We start from the raw sequence: 19,797 nt of genomic DNA, 5'->3' as shown, positions 1-19,797 counted from the left end.
AATATTCTCAATGAATATCTCTCTTATTCAATGATGCTTTCCACCAGACATGAGGATTTATTCAGTAAGTAAATTATATTCAATTCTACATAGTCACCTTTCTGACCAGATGACTAAACACCTGTTAAGATAACAGACCACCATTGCGGATAACCTATGAATGTGAAAGTTTTAACTGGTAGGTCTAAACACAAAACAGCAATCAACTGCTTTGCTTACCTCTGTATCTATATAGTTTGGCAGCAAGAGATCTTAAAGTCAAATAATCATAAACATACTACCAAAATTTTTAATAATAAATAAGACAAAGAGCATACTATAGAGAGAAACACACACGTACACTTTACAGTCAGACCTAGGTCCAATTCCCAGCTCATACTACATGACGTTGAGCAAGCTTCTTAGTACTCCAGTTTCTCCCATTAGAGATAATACCCATGGGTGGCTGGAACATTAAATATAGAAAAGGACCAGTACAGTCCTTTGCAAATAGCAGTTATTATAATATAAAGAAGCTATTAATGAAAGTCCAAAGAAACCATTCATGGATCTAGACTCCTAGATATTTGTTACTTACAAAAACAAGAAAGTGCTACTTTACTAACGCAAACTTGGAAATAATCTATTAGGAGGGCAGATTTAATCATACTATAGCCATACAAAGAAATATTAAACCACCACTAAAAATGTAATTTGGATAGATGATCATACTATATTAAGCACAAAAAAGGCCAGGTCACAAAATGGTTAAGTTTCATAAAAAACCTTTTCACAGGCTGGGAGCAGTGGCTCACGCCTGTAATCCCAGCACTCTGAGAGGCTGAGGCGGGTGGATCGTTTCAGCTCAGGAGTTCGAGACCAGCCTGAGCAAGAGTGAGACCCCGTCTCTACTAAAAATAGAAAGAAATTAGCCAAACAACTAAAAATATATATAGAAAAAAAAAATTAGCCGGGCATGGTGGTGCATGCCTATAGTCCCAGCTACTTGGGAGGCTGAGGCAGGAGGATTGCTTGAGCCCAGGAGTTTGAGGTTGCTGGGACCTAGGCTGATGCCATGGCACTCTAGCCCGGGCAACAGAGTGAGACTCTGTCTCAAAAAAAAAAAAAAACCTTTTCACAATACATATTATATGTGATAACATGTATACTGAACACTCTGTGTAGAAATAAGCTAAAATGTTAAGAATAACTATTACTGCAAGGTAAGATTATAGCTGCTTCATTTGATATATAAAATTTTTGCACTGAACATTTCTAGTCATTAATGATTCGCTTTATATTCTGAATGATTATAGATACCCCTTTAAAAAATAGAATAAAGAACCTTGCATTAAAACTTACTTTAACTCTACATAAGGTTGTTCCAAATATCAATACCATAAAGTAAACAATAAGAGTTTAAAAAGGTAATCTAAATCTAGGATTCTGGGAAATCTAACTGCCTCAGTTATTAATGGCTATTTTAATAAAATGGAAACAGCAAAGTTCTAAAGAATACAACCATCTATTTTATATTCACTTCTGAAAACACATAAAATGTTTATATATTTTTATATGTAGTAAATCTACATTTAAGTACAATTGCTTTAACCCATTCAAGGACAATGAGAAGGCAAAATGTTTGACCTGACACTTTAGTTTAAAAATAAAATTGTTTGATGGCAAATTTTACAATAAATAAATGAAATTCCCTGAGAAAAGAACAGTACATTTTTGTCACTTTTTTACATTGTTTAGTTAAATCATGAAACCATTAGGTTAAGAAGAGAATAACAATTTTTTTAAATAACATATTTAAACCATTAAAAATTGCATTTTAGATCTTTCCCCACCCAAAAAAATAAAAATCTATGTACCTATCCCCAAGTTGTGAATAATGATGGTGATAATAACAGAAGCTAAAGTGAGCATTTACTATGTGCCAGGAACTAGTCTAAGCCACCCCTTAAATCTGTGTTGGTTTGCTTAATCCTCATGATATACCTAACAAGATAGGTCAATATTATTGCAATTTTAGAAATGAAACAAATCAAGAACAAGACCTTTGTTATATAACCAGCCCATCTCACAACTAGGAAATGGTGGAACCTGAGTTTGAACCGGGCAGTCTACTCCAGAGTCCCTGCCCTTAACTTCAATGCTTTTGTACTATATGCCTTATGTTTTAAGAAACATTATAAAGTTAAAGCCCTTTGTGTATTGATTTCATTCTTTTCCTCTCAATCCCAGACCCAGATAACCCACTATTATCCTGAATGCAGTGGTTATCAATTCTCTAAAATACACTTATTTCATATTCTCTACTAAATATACTGTTTCATAAGTTTTTAAACTTGTAAAGTTTACATAAAAGTTGAAAATGGTACACATACACCTGTACTTTCTAGTCAACATATTAATAGATGCAGGCTGGGCGTGGTGGCTCATGCCTGTAATCCTAGCACTCTGGGAGGCCAAGGCAGGTGGATCGTTTGAGCTCAGGAGTTTGAGACCAGCCTGAGCAAGAGCGAGACCCCATCTCTACTAAAAAAATATAGAAAGAAATTAGCTGGACAACTAAAAATATATATAGAAAAAATTAGCCGGGCATGGTGGCACATGCCTGTAGTTGCAGCTCCTTGAGAGGCTGAGGCAGAAGGATTGCTTAAGACCAGGAGTTTGAGGTTGTTGTGAGCTAGGCTGATGCCATGGCACTCTAGCCTGGGCAACAGAGTAAGACTTTATCTCAAAAAAAAAAAAAAAAAAAGATGCAGCTATAATTCACTTACTCTTATAAGGTATTCCACCATAAGAATAAACCATCTATTTTTGAAATCACTTAAAGAAAAACTGTAATTGTTATCTGTGCACTACAATTCTAATATGCCCACTATAGTAAGTCCAAATAAGGAAATAAATAGCTCTAAGTTGTTCAAAAGGAAACACTAATACTAGAACAACATGCTGCAAAAATATTAACTCTGGTAACCTATACTCAGTAATTTTTAAATAATAAACATGTATATTTTATACATTCACCAAAAAAAGCCATTTTTATTTCTTTAAAAAGTCTCACATAATTTAGTTAATTCGCATATTACCTTACTAATTTAATTTTATTTACTTTTTAAAGGAAAGTATATTAGATACTGATGTGGAATTTTTAAATGGATAAGAATAAAAGGCTTTTAAAAGAGAATATGGGTGTATACAAAATAAGCACATGAAGTATCACCACTAATCCTTCTGGAGTCTAAAGCAAGTGTGTCCAAGAGAACTGATCAGAGCAAGATTTCACATAATGGAACTGCTCCATATAAAAGTCATCTATTTCAAATATGACTTATTAATTGAGACTAAATTCTGAAATACTGATACTCAAGATGCATAAAACATTATGTTAGTAATGCTTTTGTAAGTACTTTCTAAATTTACCTTTTTCTTTTTCTGAAGCACATGATTAGGTAGTAGTTGATGGAGTTGCTTTCTTTTTACATGCATTGCAGCAATTTTCATATCCACCTCAAACATCTTGCTGTTTATTGCTTGCCTATAAACTACACAATTAGGAAATTGTTACAAAAAATAGAAACATTTTAATAAAGGCAGTTAAATTCACTCCAGAAAAACTATTCTAAGCAGGGATCCTTTTGCCATCAATACTGCATATCTGTAAATTTATCAGGTCAAGACCCATCTCTAATCTGACACAATTCAAGTCTGAGCAAACTCTTCTTCTAGCACAGGGTGTACATAATGAATAAAAGCACAAAATACATTAATTTTTTCAGTATAATAATTCTTTAAAAAGCTCTTAAAGTAGTAACTTTAAAGAGTAACTCTTTATGAAATGGCAGAATTGGAGAAAAAGGGTTTCCTAAACCCAGACCCTTTTAAGCTACATCATTATTACTTAAAACTTTATCCAAGTATGGAACACATGTCGTAAAATAAGTCAAACTTACTAAACTATGGCCAAAACCATCTTTATAAGAATCTGCAGGATAAAATTTTAAGATAACTAATGACATATTTTCTATTATAGAAATAACTCAAATAACAGAGGCCACAGGTACAAAAAGAAAATGCTACAAATAAATCAATCCAAATTATTTAGTTCCAGATGGTGCAAAAAAGGAAAAATTCAGTTATACCAAAAATATTTAATGAGCACCTATACTGCATTCACATTGTTCCAGACACTGGAGATATAGCAGTGAACAAGGGAGACCAAAAGAGCCTCCCAAAGGCTACATTCTAGGGGGGAGAATAAAGAAAAAAAAAAATAAGTAAAATATAATCTGTGTCAGATGATGATTAAGCACTCTGGAGAAAAACTCAGTAGGGAAGAGGATAGGAAGATCAGCCTAGAAGCTGTGTTGACATGTGACTAAAGACTTAAATGAACATGAAGAAGTGAGCTGAGTACCAGGTGGAACAGCATTCCAGGAAGAGCAAACATCAAGAACAAAATGCCCTGAGCCAGAGAACACGCCTGGACTGCTTGAGAAACAACAAAATCGCAAATGGGGAAGAGGAAAATTAGAGATCCATAATTCCTTATCTGCAACTCTGAATTCTCACAAACTCCCAGCACCGAAATTTTTCCTAAGAATGGCAAGAACACTCATCAACAAACCCTGTTCTGAACTATCTGTAGCTATTTTAATGTGAATATCAACAGTTCCCTGCATAAATACTGGTTTTGATAACCAAAAGCTGACCAAGGCCCCACTGGGTAGATTACTTACTAACTTTATTGCCTTTCTAGCTCCAAGACGTATGGATGAAGGATTGTGAACTTATAATAAGAGATGAGGTCAGAGACATGAGAAAACCAGATCAGGTAGAGGCTTGCACACCACAGTGAGGACACTTGGACTTTTATTCTGAGTGAGATGGGCATCCATTATAGGTTTTAAGCAGGTGAGACATAACCTAGTTTAAAAATATAATTTGGATGCTAGGTGAAATAGTTGAGGGGCATGGGGAAAACAGAAAGGCTATGGCTATGGCAGTAATCCAAAACGGTAATAATTGTGGCTGGGGCTAGGGTGAGAGCAATGGAAAAAGCAGTAAGTAGCAAAAAATCTCAATGTGTTCTGAAAGAAGAGACAAAAAGATTTTATAATGGATTAACATCAAGTAGAGGAAAAACAAGAGTCAAAGATGACTCTAAAGTTTCTAGCATGAATAATCAGAACTAGAAGTTAGAGGGAACTAGGGATAAAAATTTATATTCTGAACATGTTAAATGTTTTATTTTAAAAAATTCTATACGGCCAAGCGCGATGTCTCAGGCCTGCAATCCCAACACTCTGGGAAGTCAAGACGAGAAGATTGCTTGAAGCCAGGAGTTTGAGACCAGCCTGGACAACATAGTGAGAACCCATCTCTACCAAAAAAAAAAAAAAAAAAAAGTACTTCCATGAAGTATTCCATTAAAATGTTTCAAGATACAGGACAACTAAATATTTCTTTTCCAAAATACCTAAAAGATCCTTGAAAAATCTCGATGGTTCATTAGTATACTCTTTAATAAACAGCTCAACTTTGACACAATGTACAAAACAAATTTTCTAATTCAAATATCTCTCCATGACTTGTCAGTTCATAAATAAAGTTGACATGAGAATTTTTACTTTAGAAAAAGATACTTCGGTGGTGTTGAGCAGGTGGTACATCATCCTACATATGACATTTTAAAAATCTATAGGGGTATTTTTGTTATTACACTGATTAACAGTTGCTACTGGCTAGAGACAACAGGTATCCTTCAATATGGACAGTTCTATCCAGGGAAGAATTGTACCATGTTCTACATTCCTAAACATAAAAAACCTACTTTGCAATTATTTGAACCAAGAATTCAAGTTACATAAAAAATAATGTACTTTAATCTGAAATTTCTAGGAACACAACTCAAATGTGTATCAAAATTAGATCACCTTTTGTTTTATTTGCAACTTTCACTTTTATCACGTCATCTCACCAAAGCCAACACTGCTGGTGCTATCAGAATCACTAGAAGTAACACCTGTATCAGTCAGAATTCACAGATGTCACATTGCTAAGTGATTCTACATAAAGTACAATCACCTGACACTTAAATATGTCTTCTGATGTCATACCTTAAGCACTGACACACTCAAATCTATGTTCTTTTCCTGTATTTCTCCTTTATATTACAGTTAGTATGTGACACTGATTTTCTTACAAACTATCACCAATATTTTCTCTCCTTCTCTAAGTAGATAAAAAATTTTTAATGTTAAATCTGAATGTTCTCCGGGAAAAACTCCTCATAGTGGACAGATAAAAATACCACTTTTAGAACTTTTTAAACCAGGGAGGAGGAAGACAACGCTAGAGAGAAAATGGGGTTAGTCTTTAAGGAAAAGGCACAGATGCATATTCATTATTCTCTTGAAAAGTTGTGCATCTTCATATAGTCTTAGATTCTCTCAACTACATCCATCAGTTGGTCTTTAGTTAAAACATACTACCTTTTATTTATCTCAGGGTACAGGTCAATTTGAAATATAGACTCAATCACTCTAATCCCTGCCCATGAATTAACACTTGAATCTGTATTTGACACACAGGATAAATTTCTTCAAGTCACCGTAAGTTCAGCTTTATCAATTTCTAAAGTTCAAGATGATTAAGGCAGGCCGGGTGCAGTGGCTCACGCCAGTAATCCTAGCACTCTGGGAGGCCAAGGCGGGCAGATTGTTTGAGCTCAGGAGTTCGAGACCAGCCTGAGCAAGAGCAAGACCCTGTCTCTACTAAAAATAGAAAGGAATGATTTGGACAGCTAAAAAATATATATAGAGAAAAAATTAGCCGGGCATGGTGGCGCATGCCTGTAGTCCCAGCTACTTGGGAGGCTGAGGCAGTAGGATCGCTTGAACCCAGGAGTTTGAGGTTGCTGTGAGCTAGGCTGACACCACGGCACTCTAGCCTGGGCAACAAAGTAAGACTCTGTCTCATAAAAAAAAAAAAAAAAAGATGTTTAAGGCAGTCAGACATACACTCAGTCTTTTAGACAACCATATACACTCAACGTTGTTTCCAATTTCATAAGGAAATGTGGACAAGCCAAGTTTAAAATGGTACTACTTAACTTTAAGGTTTATCACACGAGAGAAAAATCATTTATATACAGGTTCAGTATTCCTCTAATCCGAAAATCCAAAATCTGAGCTGCTCCAAAATCTAAAACTCTTGAGCACTGACATGACACTAAAAGGAAATGCTCACTGAAGCATTTCAGATTTCAGATCAGGAATGCTCAACTGGTAAGGATAATGTAAATATTCCAAAATCCCAAACAATACAAAAAAATCCTAAACACTGATTCCTAAGCATGTCAGATAATGGATGCTCAACCTATATTTGACATTACTGAAGCTAGTAACTAATACGAAGCCATTATTTTGATAATTTTTTAATATTCCCAAATAATTTCAACAGTTATTACAAACATCACTATGATGCACATCAAGACAAATTCAAATATGCAAACAACTTAATGTTTTCATTACCCAAGTACAGACATACCTGTGTCTGTGAAAGACTGAATATCATAGGTGAGATCAACACTGAGGTTTTCAGAGTTTTCCGTTTTTTTAAACACTAACCCAATCACCCACATTGTGCGAAATTCTTCCCTGAAAAGAAGAAAATTATCACAGTTTATCAGGATTTCATGAAAATATAATCATCAACAAGGCTGACAATCTGAGCTACGTGGAAAAATTTACAATATAAATATATGAGCAAACTCAAGCTTTAAGCCCAAACTCCATCAAAACTTAAAGTCCTTCCCAACAACCTATCCTCTATATTCCTATTACTACATAAACAATCAGAGTTCCAGGACAAATATCCTCTTACAACTGTACATTAATGGCCAATGTTCTTAACAATCATTTGAAAGTACCAAAGGCACTGCAAACAAAGAAAAAGTATGTTCAAACTAAGGAGGGGAAAAGAATAATGCTTTTTAGAAAACTCTGAAACAAAAAAAGGATCTTCTAGATATAAAAAATTTAACTAGAACTTTATATTTCTTAAACTTTTAAAATCCGATTTAAAACTCCACATGAACAGAAGCATAGAGCAATTAGTGATTGAGCTACTTCTGGACATTTAATGGTTTATCCCCTGAATGGAGCAGCATATAGTATTTTATAGTAATTAAGATTGCAATAACTGGGCTGGGCCCAGTGGCTCACACCTGTAATCCTAGCACTCTGGGAGGCCGAGGCAGGAGGACTGCTTGAACTCAGGAGTTCAAAACCAGCCTGAGCAAGAGCAAGAGCAAGACCCAGTCTCTACTAAAAATATAAAAATTAGCCAGACGTTGTGGTGTGCACCTGTGGTCCCAGCTACTTGGGAGGCTGAGGCAGGAGGATCAACTGAGCCCAGGAGTTTGAGGTTGCTGTGAGCTAGGGTGATGCCACAGCACTCTACTTAAGGCAACTGAGACTCTGTCTCAAAAAAAAAAAAAAAAAAAAAGATTGCAATAACTAACAAAATTGTACAGCTCAAATAACTCTTTTACATGATTACAAAGGAAAAATTCTTTGTAAGAATAGTTATTCTATAACAACACAAACTTAAGGGATCCCTTCACCTACATTTTTAAATCTTTCTTTAGTGCTGTTTTATTTTTTTAAAGCTCATTACTAATATTCTCCAACCTCTCCAAAGGCAACACGGTATAGGTAGAGTCTCATTAATAATAACAGGAACAATCAAACCAGCAACTGACCTATATAAAGGACCCTGAAAAGAGTAAAGTAAGCCTGCTTTTATTTTATATATCTTCTTAATGGTCCAGAATCAATCACAAATCGGCTTTTTGTGGGGTCAAAACAAAATATGTTCCTTTTTTAAAAAAAACTAAAAGCAGCAGCAAAGACTGATGTATAGTATACAGCAGCTAACCCAACAACTATTGTACAAAAGGTGAGAAGGAATGTTAAGAAGCAATGCTAAAGATAGTATTAGAGCAGATGAGCAGAATTTGAACTATAGTTAATGGAATTAGAGACTATTATCAGAAAAGGTTTATTTCAGTGCAAATTCTTCTCAAGAAATAGTCTTTCTCTTCAATGCATCTGGTCAGGAAAAACTTATAAATTCCAAATTTTTTAAAGCCATATGTAATTAACAGAATAGTGATACTAATTATAAAACTTGTCTGGAAAAGCTTCTATGAATAAAAGTTGAAAAAAGGAAGAGATGAGATTGAATTAGAAGAGTGCTTACTTGTCAGGATTTTCCTTGGGTGCTGGAAATGACTGGGGATTCACATGAGCCAGTGTAATAAATTCATTCTTTTCCAAGCTTCCAACTAGGATTCGAATTTTTGATTCCACCAAGCCCACCCTGAACAAATGTCAGTATTAATGAAAAGTTTTGGTTAACTTTTAAAAAAAAAATCAAATGCACAAAATCAAATGTCCATGTAAAAAAGTAATATGAAGATCATAAATAACTTAAAACACACACCAGGGCAGTTCAACTCGTGGAACTCCCAAAGATAAAACCAAAAGCTTTATGCTCTACCCCAAAATGCTGAACTAGAAGAAAAAGAGAACCAAGATACACTTCATTCAAACCAGCAAGGTTATAAAAGTTATTCCCAAAAATATTTAAAGAAAAATCAGTAAGCTAAACCAAAGCACTGTAGTTAAGAAGAAATGATACATGGATCTCTATAAAACAAACAAACAAAAAAACAAGTTATATATGTATATGAATCTATACTTCCATTATAAATAGTAAAGTTCCAATTAGGAACAACCGAAACCAAACTGGATGTTTTAAGGACTTCCTCCCATCTCCTATGTGTATTCTGTGGCTATCTGATTCATTCTGATGTTTATTTTTTCTGTAAAGTCTAATCTTATACTCACCATTCTAGGCGTTGTTTTTCTGTTGGTGCACTTGCTAGAAGTACAATATAATGCCTTTGAAGATAAAGACAACATGCTATTTATTTTATTTACGTGCTTTATGCTGGATATTAAACCATAATGTAATAAGCTTCCTTACAGTTATAGATCAACATCAGTTTAGCAAGGGGGACTAAAATGTCAATATGAAAATAAAATCACATGCTATATTCCACATATTTCTAAGTACTGGCAATTTTAATTCTTCTCAAAAAGACAGTGATTTTGTGAATAATTAGCAAATAAAGTAGCTTAATTCAAGAACATTGAATAAACAATAACTGTTCAATGACACCAGTAGAGGGCTCTACCTATAAGATTAAAGAGTTGCTCACTAAAATATAACCTATAAAAAAAATGTTTCAATGGAAAACAAAAAACCAGGGTTCGAACAGCCACAAAAACATACCACTAAATATATATATTACAACAGTAACTTCCAAAACAATGTGAAACACATCATACTTTTCGATTCAAATTAAATGGTAGGGAAAATTAAACTGAATACTGAAATTCAGCCCCATGATTTTTCCCAACGATAAAAATTTATTTCTACGACAAAAAAACTAACATCATTAACGTGAAAGCAACAAATCTGAATTCTATCAGAAATTTAATCCCATTCAAATTAGAAAAAAGGTAAGTTTTCAATTGAGAAAATACTATCATGACCAAATATCTAAGTCTTTTTAAAACAAACTATTTAAAACTGAAGTGTAATTAGCAGGGTTCAATTTCCATTAAGATGAAAAAAAGTTCAGACCAATATACTCTTCTACAGTATCCATTTTAGAAGAGGTGGAAGATAAACTTCACACCAGAAACTTTTACCTCAAAATGCAAACTGACATCATTAGTATTTAGTATAGATACTAATTTGGAAAATGGCAGTATAACCAAAATTTAAAATTATTTTATTCTCTTAGAAGTCTGAAATCTTTCCTATATTCTCAATCACATTTTAAAAAGTTTCACAAAAGTATGACCTAGATGCAGAGAAAAACTACAAATTATAGTTCAAAGAAAACTCTTTAGCCAAAAATAAAGGACATTTTTAAGTAAGGTTACTAAAGGTTTGGCAACTTCAAGCATTTTTTAACCGTTTTCCCTTAAAATAGTCCAATTGAATATTTGAAAAATGCTTCCAATTCAGAGCTATGTAACCCTAAACAACTCTAAGATTTGTGTAAAATGGGATGGACAATAGTACCCCTCTTATTGTGAAGTTCAATTGAGTTAAAATGTATAAACTTAAGGTAACACAGGTAAATATATAAAAACAAGGTAAACACAGATTAAGTGAATATGCAGTCCAACTCCATACAGACCAAAACTTCCTTTACCAGTTTAATTTGTTCAGCATTATTTGGAACAAGCCAAATACAGAGCAAACACAGATGGCCCAAAAAATAAGTCAATAAATCACATAAAAGCACTAAAAGCTCATGCGTCACACATATAGATAAACCCATACTCAGAGTCCTAAATCAAACAAAATACTAACAAGCTCAGTAACCTGACTTCTAGGTCCCTGAGACATTAAAAAAAAAGTAAAGGAGATGAGCTTTCTCACGGAAGTATAGCAACTTGTAACAGGAGACAACAAAGTATAAAAATCAGACATACATACAAAAACTCAAAATGAAGATTCTTAATAACGACATGAGTCCTCAAGAAAAGCTTAAATGATATACAATGTTCTGCATTTATGAAGGGAAAATAATCCATTTGCATCTAATTTTGTTGACAGCCCAAAGTTTAAAGACTTGAAGCCTAAAATATAGAGTTCAATTTTATTTCTTGCAGAAATCAAAGGGGGGACAAGTATCTGCTTTGTACATTTTTTATGCACAAATGCATATATTTACATATAGGTAAAAATGTTAAAGTAGCTCTAATAAGTATTTATGCTGAGGTTAAATGTCTTTGATTCAGCCACCTTTAAGCAAACTTGAATTGAGAGACATAAAATGCAGTAATTAATAGAAATAACCTACAAATATTTTATGAGTGGTTCATCCCAAAAATTGAAAATAAATTCCAATTTCATTCTGTAAATTTCCTAATTTTTAAGTTTTAAAAACCAGGATTGGTATTCAATTCTTAACATCCCTATCATACCAGAGAAACCAAGTAGAAGTACATCTAAATTAAATGTTATTTTGTTGTTATACCAAAAAATGTGATCCCTATTTCATAACTGCCATGTCTAAAAACTACCATGCTGAAGATGCTCCAATGTCTCCATGAAGAGACTTTGAAGTCTTAATGCAACTGTCATTACTTTTTCCCCAAATTTAAAGTTTATCATATAGTAAATAAATTTACTAAAATTTAACCAATAAAATTTAATGATATAAATATATCCCCAAAGAATCAAAATAAAGTCCTAAGAACACTTAACTTAGTTGCTTTATTACCTAACAGCTATTTATAAAAAATTCTGTAAGTGGGTCTCTGTGCCATTTCATGTTAGTATTTTACCTGGGAAGATCATAACTAAGATGGGTACAATGCCTGCAATTCTATCTTAAGTGATTCAGGACCGGGAGTTACAGTACACTACCTTAAAATTTTTAAAACAAATTTTAAGGCAAAATTATTTTATACATACTTCAAATGAGAACACTGTGATTTTCCTAAATACCTCTCCTTATTTCCTAGTAAAAGGTAACATCTGAAGTAAGTATCCCATTTCCTAATGTTAATGATTTTACTGCTACTTATTTAAGTGTTAACTTGAATATCTTGAAGGAGAAATACAAAAAATATTTTCTTAGGACTCCTTAAAAACTTCGTGAAACAATGTTATCCCTTTTCCTTAAGGAACACTGATAACTTTCTAGAAGGTGATTAGTTTATTTTTAAGACAGACAAAATTTCCTCCATGGTTCTCTCCCTTTCAAGAATGGCAGGTGTATCTCACATGATTTAAAATCCTACACAGGCTGGGAGTGGTGGCTCACGCCTGTAATCCTAGCACTCAGGGAGGCTGAGGTGGGAGGATTGCTTGAGGTGAGGAGTTCGAGACCCCCTCTCTACCAAAAATAGAAACAAATTAGCTGGGCAACTAAAATAGAAAAAATTAGCTGGGCATGGTGGCACACGCCTGTAGTCCCAGCTACTGGGGAGGCTGAGGCAGGATGTTTGCTTGAACCCAGGAGTTTGAGGTTGCTGTGAGCTAGACTGACTAGACTGATGCCACGGCACTCTAACCCAGGTAACACGGTGAAACTGTCTCTAAAAAAAAAAAAAAAGAAGAAGAATAAAATCCTACACGTAACAAATGATAGTACTTTTAGCACATGCTTCAAAGAAGGTTCAATCAACTTTGACTCAAGGGAAAACTAAGGATTTCAATACAGTTGTATAGCCAATCTTCAGGGTATTTCTTATGAGGGTATGTCTTAAGAATTCAAATTTGTGAACACCTCCCAAAGCCAGATTATAGTCATCACTGTATCTTAAAGAGGAAAATTTCTGGAGAATTATAACGTGGTATGGATAAAATTAGTCCACTGTCATATTTTCAAGTTTTACCAGTATACACAGCTGAAATTCAAATTTTGCTCATATAATTTCTTCTATTTGTTGCTATTTCCTTATATCTAATATGTTTAATTAAAGTTGTTTTTGATAACCTAAGATGATTTGTTTCAGGAGACGTCAATAAAGATTAGCAATATAGCATCTTTTAATCAGTCAAAGACTGTATAGGTACCATGTGGCAAAGATCAAAGCATAGTTTTAAAAGAAACATTAAGCAAGCTTTTTAAAAGGCACAAAGTTCTAATAATGTGAATTTATTCAAATGAAATGACAAAGTCAAGGTTTGTTCAATTTCAACATTAATCTTTCTTAAAGTGAAGGAAGCCTGTATTTTCTACCTATCTTAGTCTTATAAAGAAGTGAGGGAGGAGTAAGTATGAACCTAACTTTATCTTTGATTCTCAGGACTTAAGAGATGCTGACACTTTTCTGTAAGACCAATTTCTTTATTCTTCTCCTTAGATGGACGTAATTATGTATTCTTTATATCGTACTTTTAAAATCATCAGTATATATGTTTATTGATTTAAATGCTCAAAGGTACTTCCTCAACACAGGTTAAAATAAAAAATAAAGAAAAATTACCTGCCAGATGGAAAGCAAACTTTATGGGGAGTAAGTAATAAATTAAAAGCATTCAGTATTACACTATTTTAATTTTTACTGACAACATAATGCTCCCAGAACACAATTACTGGCTCCATTATTGCTTTTTCATGCAAAAGATACAGAAACAAAACACAGAGACATCATGAAGGTCATCATTCTTGTTTTTAATTGGGGAAATAGCATAAAGCAATCTTGTTTAGATCACAAAACACAATCCAACACAAGATCAAATGGTCAGGAAAGTTTCAAGCATTAAAAAAAATTTTTTTAATGGGACTTCTGCAAGTTTCAGCCCAGGGCAAATAAGTATGCAAGTCCGTGTTTTTTATTTTTTTAAAAAATAAGATTTATTAAACTTACATTTTTCATCAAAATTAACACAACAAGGCTTTTAACTTGTACTAAGGTATTAAACCATTATATTAAAACCATTAATAAAAATTATTATACCCATTTAAATCCCAAGAAAATTATTTGTAGAAATATTTGAAGGGGCTTTAATAACATTAGAGGAAAAAGGTAAGCCAGTAATGTGCTGTAAGTATTGAAAACATTTAATTGGCTATATAGTGACATATTATTAGCTTCCTCTATGCTATAAAAAATCTTAATGATAAGTTTCCAGAATTAGATGAAAATATTTAGTTTCTTAGTAGAGAATATTAACTACAGATTTTAACAGTTCACCCATTTGCCAATGTATGCAGACTTACTGTTTTGGTCATGACTGACATATGCCTACTGAACTGATGTTGCTACAAATGTACTAGGAGTTCAGTTAGATAAGGCAGAAAAATTGTAGCGGCTTCACATTATCTTGACCTCCACTCCCCCCAAAAAAAGAGTTTACTAAAACAGTAAGTATGTCCTTTCTGACAAGAAGGAAAATTCTATAGAAGATGTTTAAAGGTAAATACAAAAGATTAGTCTAGCAAGAAGAGGTGATAATAGACACTACCATTAAACCATTACTTAAAGAGAGCAACATGTCCGACATGCCTTAAAATACATACTTGTACTTTTGAAAGAAGTTTGGAGCTTCAAAAAGTTTGGACCACTCTGCCTTACTCAGCAAAATTTCATCTGTGATAGCAAGACCTAGATTAAAAACATATTAAAATGTTTGCATGCTTCAGTCTAACCATCTAGAATTTTAAATAATTTTAATCATACCACATGCACTCACTATAATCCTAAAAACGAGAATTTTAACGAAGTTTCATAGAGCATTTTCTCACATAGGTACACACATTTCAAAAAAGCTGGAAAATAGACAGCCAGGTTTCTTCTCATAAAGTACCATTATTCTAAAATGCCATGCTCATGGAATGATTTTTTCTCAAAACTGAAACACTGAAGTTACCTAAGAAAAATTTTCCATATACTTTGTTTACTGCCTTTCTGAAATAAGGTTTCCTGCTGTTTCTAAAAGTATAGAGGCATCTTCCCATGAAAAGCCTCTTTAGGCAATAGGAAAGAATTTTTAACTTCTAAATTTAAAGCTGGTGGTTGAATAGCTGATTCAGTCTCCTTGACTGCTTTCAGTCAAACCAAACAGTCTTGTTCCAGTTACTTCCCTCAAAGAACATTTGGAATAGCTACACCTTCATATTAATAGTACAACTGGAGTTCAAAAATGGCGAAAGGTTCTTCCAAAATAATGGGCAGTCTGGCCTCAATCCTGCTCAAACCTCTTTCCCAGGATATACAGTCTGCTAATCATCTGTCACCCAGTGTAGACAAACCATTATTTTTAATTTTACAAGACAATAGTATGGCACTGAACCAGTCTCTGGTGGTTTTCAGTGTTGGTTAAGGTTCCAACTTAAAAAATAAATTGCCTAAAAGGAATTACATTTTTTTCAGTCAGTTCTCAAATATACCATTATAATAAACAAACACCAAATCCACTTCAGTGAATGCCTCTTCAATTTAAGTTGCACAGCTGACTACTGGGTCTACAATGGTAGGTAAATCCTTCGTGTATAAAGCAGAGCATAAGCATAAACACTTACCTTGTTTAAACTCCTCAACCATGACCATCCGTGTTGAAACGGACACATTGTACGTGGAGTTCTGTTGTGGGTATGCTGGTGTAATTATAGGCATAAGATGGTACCTATCACTGGGGTTTACCTACATACAACAACAGCCAATCAGTTTCTTCAAGTACATATGCAACAGATACTTGGACTTTTTACCCCTTGTTAAACTGAACCAATGATTAAATTTTATTTCATTCATAGCTGGAGTTAAGAAAGAAAAACCATGTAAGGAGACACTGTTTTATAGGAAATCTTCATAGAATCAGAGATTTGTTCTAAACTAATGATTTGTTTCAACCATGGGCATGACTATTTTGGCAACCTTACTACAAACAGTGTGCCTGCTGAGCAAAAAAAGGTTCTCTTGGGAAATTTACTGATGTTTAGTTTTTCTTTATTCAACAACAGAAATGGGGGTGTACACACAATTACACTTTAAAGAAATATCATGCTACAAAATGTTCTGTGTAAAACTTATTTTAAACAAGATGAAAAGCTAAATTTTTAATATACCCTTAGGTTATAAGGAGTTCAAGCTTATTGACACATGGTGTAACTACATTATCCATGTTGACATCATTTTAAAGAGATACTGGAATGGTTTACTAACGGTTTATCTGCATACTACGCAAACTGTAAACTCCCGTTCTCTAAAATTAAATGCCCTGAGGTTTGGAAAACTTGAAAAGACATAGCTTGATGTAATTCAACAGAACTTAAAATTTTTGATATTACAGTAAGATAACAGATTTAGAAAATTAGAATTTCATAAACCTAGAAAGGCTTATTCAAATCTAAATTTCTTTTTATCAATTTATAAAGTACATGTTGTTAATATTTAAAATGAGTAAGCGGTAAATGTCATAATTTCCCAAGAAACAATGGAAGCTCTTCTTTAGCCCAACCTTGTTTTTGTAATCTCTGAGATATCTAAACCAATTTTTACAATTACATCATGGTAATTAAAGTGATACTGCTTATAGGTTATCTGCCACATGTAAACATTAGGTAAAAGCTTTCCTAAAACCACCCAGTTTTAACAAAATATTTAGATAAAATAAAAAAAAAAGCAGGGATTTTTAGTATCCTTTTATTTTTTTTTTTTAGCACAAATGCCCACACAACTTTGACTTACAAGGTAGTTCTATATAGAATAAATTAAAATGTTAGTAAAATTCATATTAAAAACTATGTACAAATGTGGTTTACAGGGTACATAATTATGCTTCTCACATCGGAGGACAATTATAGTTGAGGTTATCTAAAAGAAAGTGTCATATGGACATGTCCACTCATACATAAAAGGGTGGGAAGTCTCCCTAGAGTTTATGTAGATGATTTTTACTTGTTATTGCACAGTGTGAATTTGTAGGGGAAAAAATAATACACTAACCCTTGGGTCCCATACAGGCAAATTAAGATTGCATTCTTCAGGCTGTTTCAATAGCACTGGATTTGGCCATTCCCTGTTTAAAAAGATTGTAGCACTTGATAAGACTATAGGATATTACCAGCTAAACGTATTTTGTTAAACATAAAGCATTTGTGAATGTGATCCTTCTTCATTCATCCTGCCCTCAAGGTACATATAACCTTATTCCTTTCTGTCGACATTAGACTATTCAAATTACTTTTCCCTTAACTAAGAAATTAACTTACTTGCTAGCTTTCTCATACTGAAGTCAAACATGTTCTCTGCTTCTCAAAGAACTGGTAAAGGACTATTTAAACAAAGAAGCACTATCCCAGGATGTCTGATGTGTTTACCTCAACCTTGAATAGAATAAATTAAATCCCCCTTGAAAGACAAAATTTCTGTCTTTATAATACTAGTTCCACCCAAAGCCAATTGAGAATTTAAAAAGATATTTCTGATTATAGTCAAAGGGATATGAATAATTATAATAATTAGGAAAATATTTCTCTATCTCATGACTTTAAAGTTTTAATATGAATTAAGTGTAATAAAACTTTGTGGTGTGAACACATTCTCAAGACATGTTCTATAAATGAGCTGATTCAGTCCTTTACGGAAGAGATATAAACTAAATAACATTTGTCATCCTTTACGTCAAGGTTAGCTTGTCAAAAAATATTTGCTTATGTATGTGTAGCATTAAGAAAAATTCTGACATTCTTTATCACACTTGATTATAAGGCCTACCAAATCCCAAAACACCAGAATGTGTACTGAAAAGTGTGGCACAGTTCTAAATTATAAATTGTCTCCAATAACTCTAATTTTTATAAAATTAATAGCAAATAACTCAAGCAGAGGGAGGAAGGGCAGGAGTTGGCAGGAACAGGAATGGAAGATTTAAATTTTTAAGATCAATTTGAATAAAACCCAAGAACCCACACCTTTTAAGCCAAACCAACTATCTTCTTTTATCTTACTTTTCTTAAAAGGAATCATGGTTGACAAATGTGGACATCTTGAAATGAAGAAATTAAAAACAAAACTCTCTCCTGGGTTAATGACTAATCTCAAAAGGATCATCAATTGCAAGCACATAATGTTAACTTAGTCTTTAAAGGCTTTTTATGAAAATTTACATCTTCAATATTTTACCAAATATAAATGGACAGCTGAAAGCAAAAGCAAAATACAATCACAATAAACTAATGGCCTATAGATTTAGAAGAATTCATAGAGTGAAAGAAGTGATATGTAGAAGTTTTATGCAAAAGTAACTGACATTCCTGCCCATCAATAAATTGGATTTTATCAGATGTTACAGCTAAACTTCAGAATTTATTTAGAGGGTAGATTTCTGCAAGGAACTACAAATAGAATCTGTCTTATTACTATCCTGGCAAAACTAGGGAAAAGAAATGGAGTTTAGGTTGTCCTTTTATATACAATGTGATCTCCCCGCCAAGGCTACCTGAATGGCTACACCATGAACTAAAATTTGAATCTGAAACCAGCTGCAGAAATGTCATAGAAATAAGACTAAACTTCAGTGTCTACAATCAATTTTATTTTAATATAATCTAAACACATACCATTTAGAAAATACCAAGAAAAATTTATGTACAAGAGTTGATGCTATTGCATTTGGATAAAGCTGGCAAGTTCTTGCTACTAGCATAGCCCAGGAAACACCACCGAGGAAACCTAATATATTGGAATAGATGTTGTGGCCTGTTGATAAGGGAAAAGCAAAAAGATAAGTTAGTGTTGAACAAAAGTTTGAATATTTTTAATAAGCTAGCCAACAAATTCTGAACTCACGTTTGGCCCATAGTTTGATAGCTCTCAGAGTTAACCTGAAGTTGTCAATGTTTGGTACTAGATGTAAAATTTCATCGGTTACCCTGCAACCTGATTAACAGGGGTGAAAAAACAGAACATTAAATCATCAAGAATTTAATAATAATATTCTAAATTTTCTGAAATTGACATCAAAATTAAATAAAATTTTTTACTTGGTAGAATCAGTAACGTTAACTCCATAACAGGCAAAAAAAAAAAAAAAAATCTAAAACATTTTCTATCATAAACACTGTCCCAAACCAAAGAAAATGAACTATAACCTGCCTAATCTCAAACTTTAGACCCATAACCAAAACTTTCCAGTCCAGAAATACCAAGGAGGGCTCAAACTACTCAAGTTTCCAAGAATTGTTCTTTAAGATCACAG

The 19,797-nt window shown here is 33.3% G+C and overlaps 1 protein-coding gene across 7 annotated transcripts in view; it reads right to left on the bottom strand.

Moving 5' to 3' along the window:
* Positions 1-19,797, bottom strand: part of PAPOLA (poly(A) polymerase alpha) — a 57,720-nt gene that overhangs the window by 14,807 nt on the left and 23,116 nt on the right. For all 7 annotated transcript variants that reach the window (XM_069489543.1, XM_069489489.1, XM_069489508.1 and 4 more), the window contains 9 exons: positions 19,389-19,478; positions 19,160-19,298; positions 17,544-17,616; positions 16,121-16,241; positions 15,119-15,203; positions 9,909-9,962; positions 9,259-9,378; positions 7,543-7,652; positions 3,415-3,536 (listed from right to left, as the gene is read on the bottom strand). In XM_069489543.1, the coding sequence (XP_069345644.1) occupies positions 3,415-3,536; positions 7,543-7,652; positions 9,259-9,378; positions 9,909-9,962; positions 15,119-15,203; positions 16,121-16,241; positions 17,544-17,616; positions 19,160-19,245 (771 nt within the window). In that variant the 5' untranslated portion in view covers positions 19,246-19,298; positions 19,389-19,478. The remainder of the gene's footprint in view (positions 1-3,414; positions 3,537-7,542; positions 7,653-9,258; positions 9,379-9,908; positions 9,963-15,118; positions 15,204-16,120; positions 16,242-17,543; positions 17,617-19,159; positions 19,299-19,388; positions 19,479-19,797) is intronic.

This window comes from Eulemur rufifrons, chromosome 2 (assembly GCF_041146395.1).
Source record: "Eulemur rufifrons isolate Redbay chromosome 2, OSU_ERuf_1, whole genome shotgun sequence".
Lineage (NCBI taxonomy): Eukaryota > Metazoa > Chordata > Mammalia > Primates > Lemuridae > Eulemur > Eulemur rufifrons.
The sequence above is the reverse complement of the archived record's forward strand: the minus strand, read 5'-3'. Positions and strand labels throughout refer to the sequence as shown.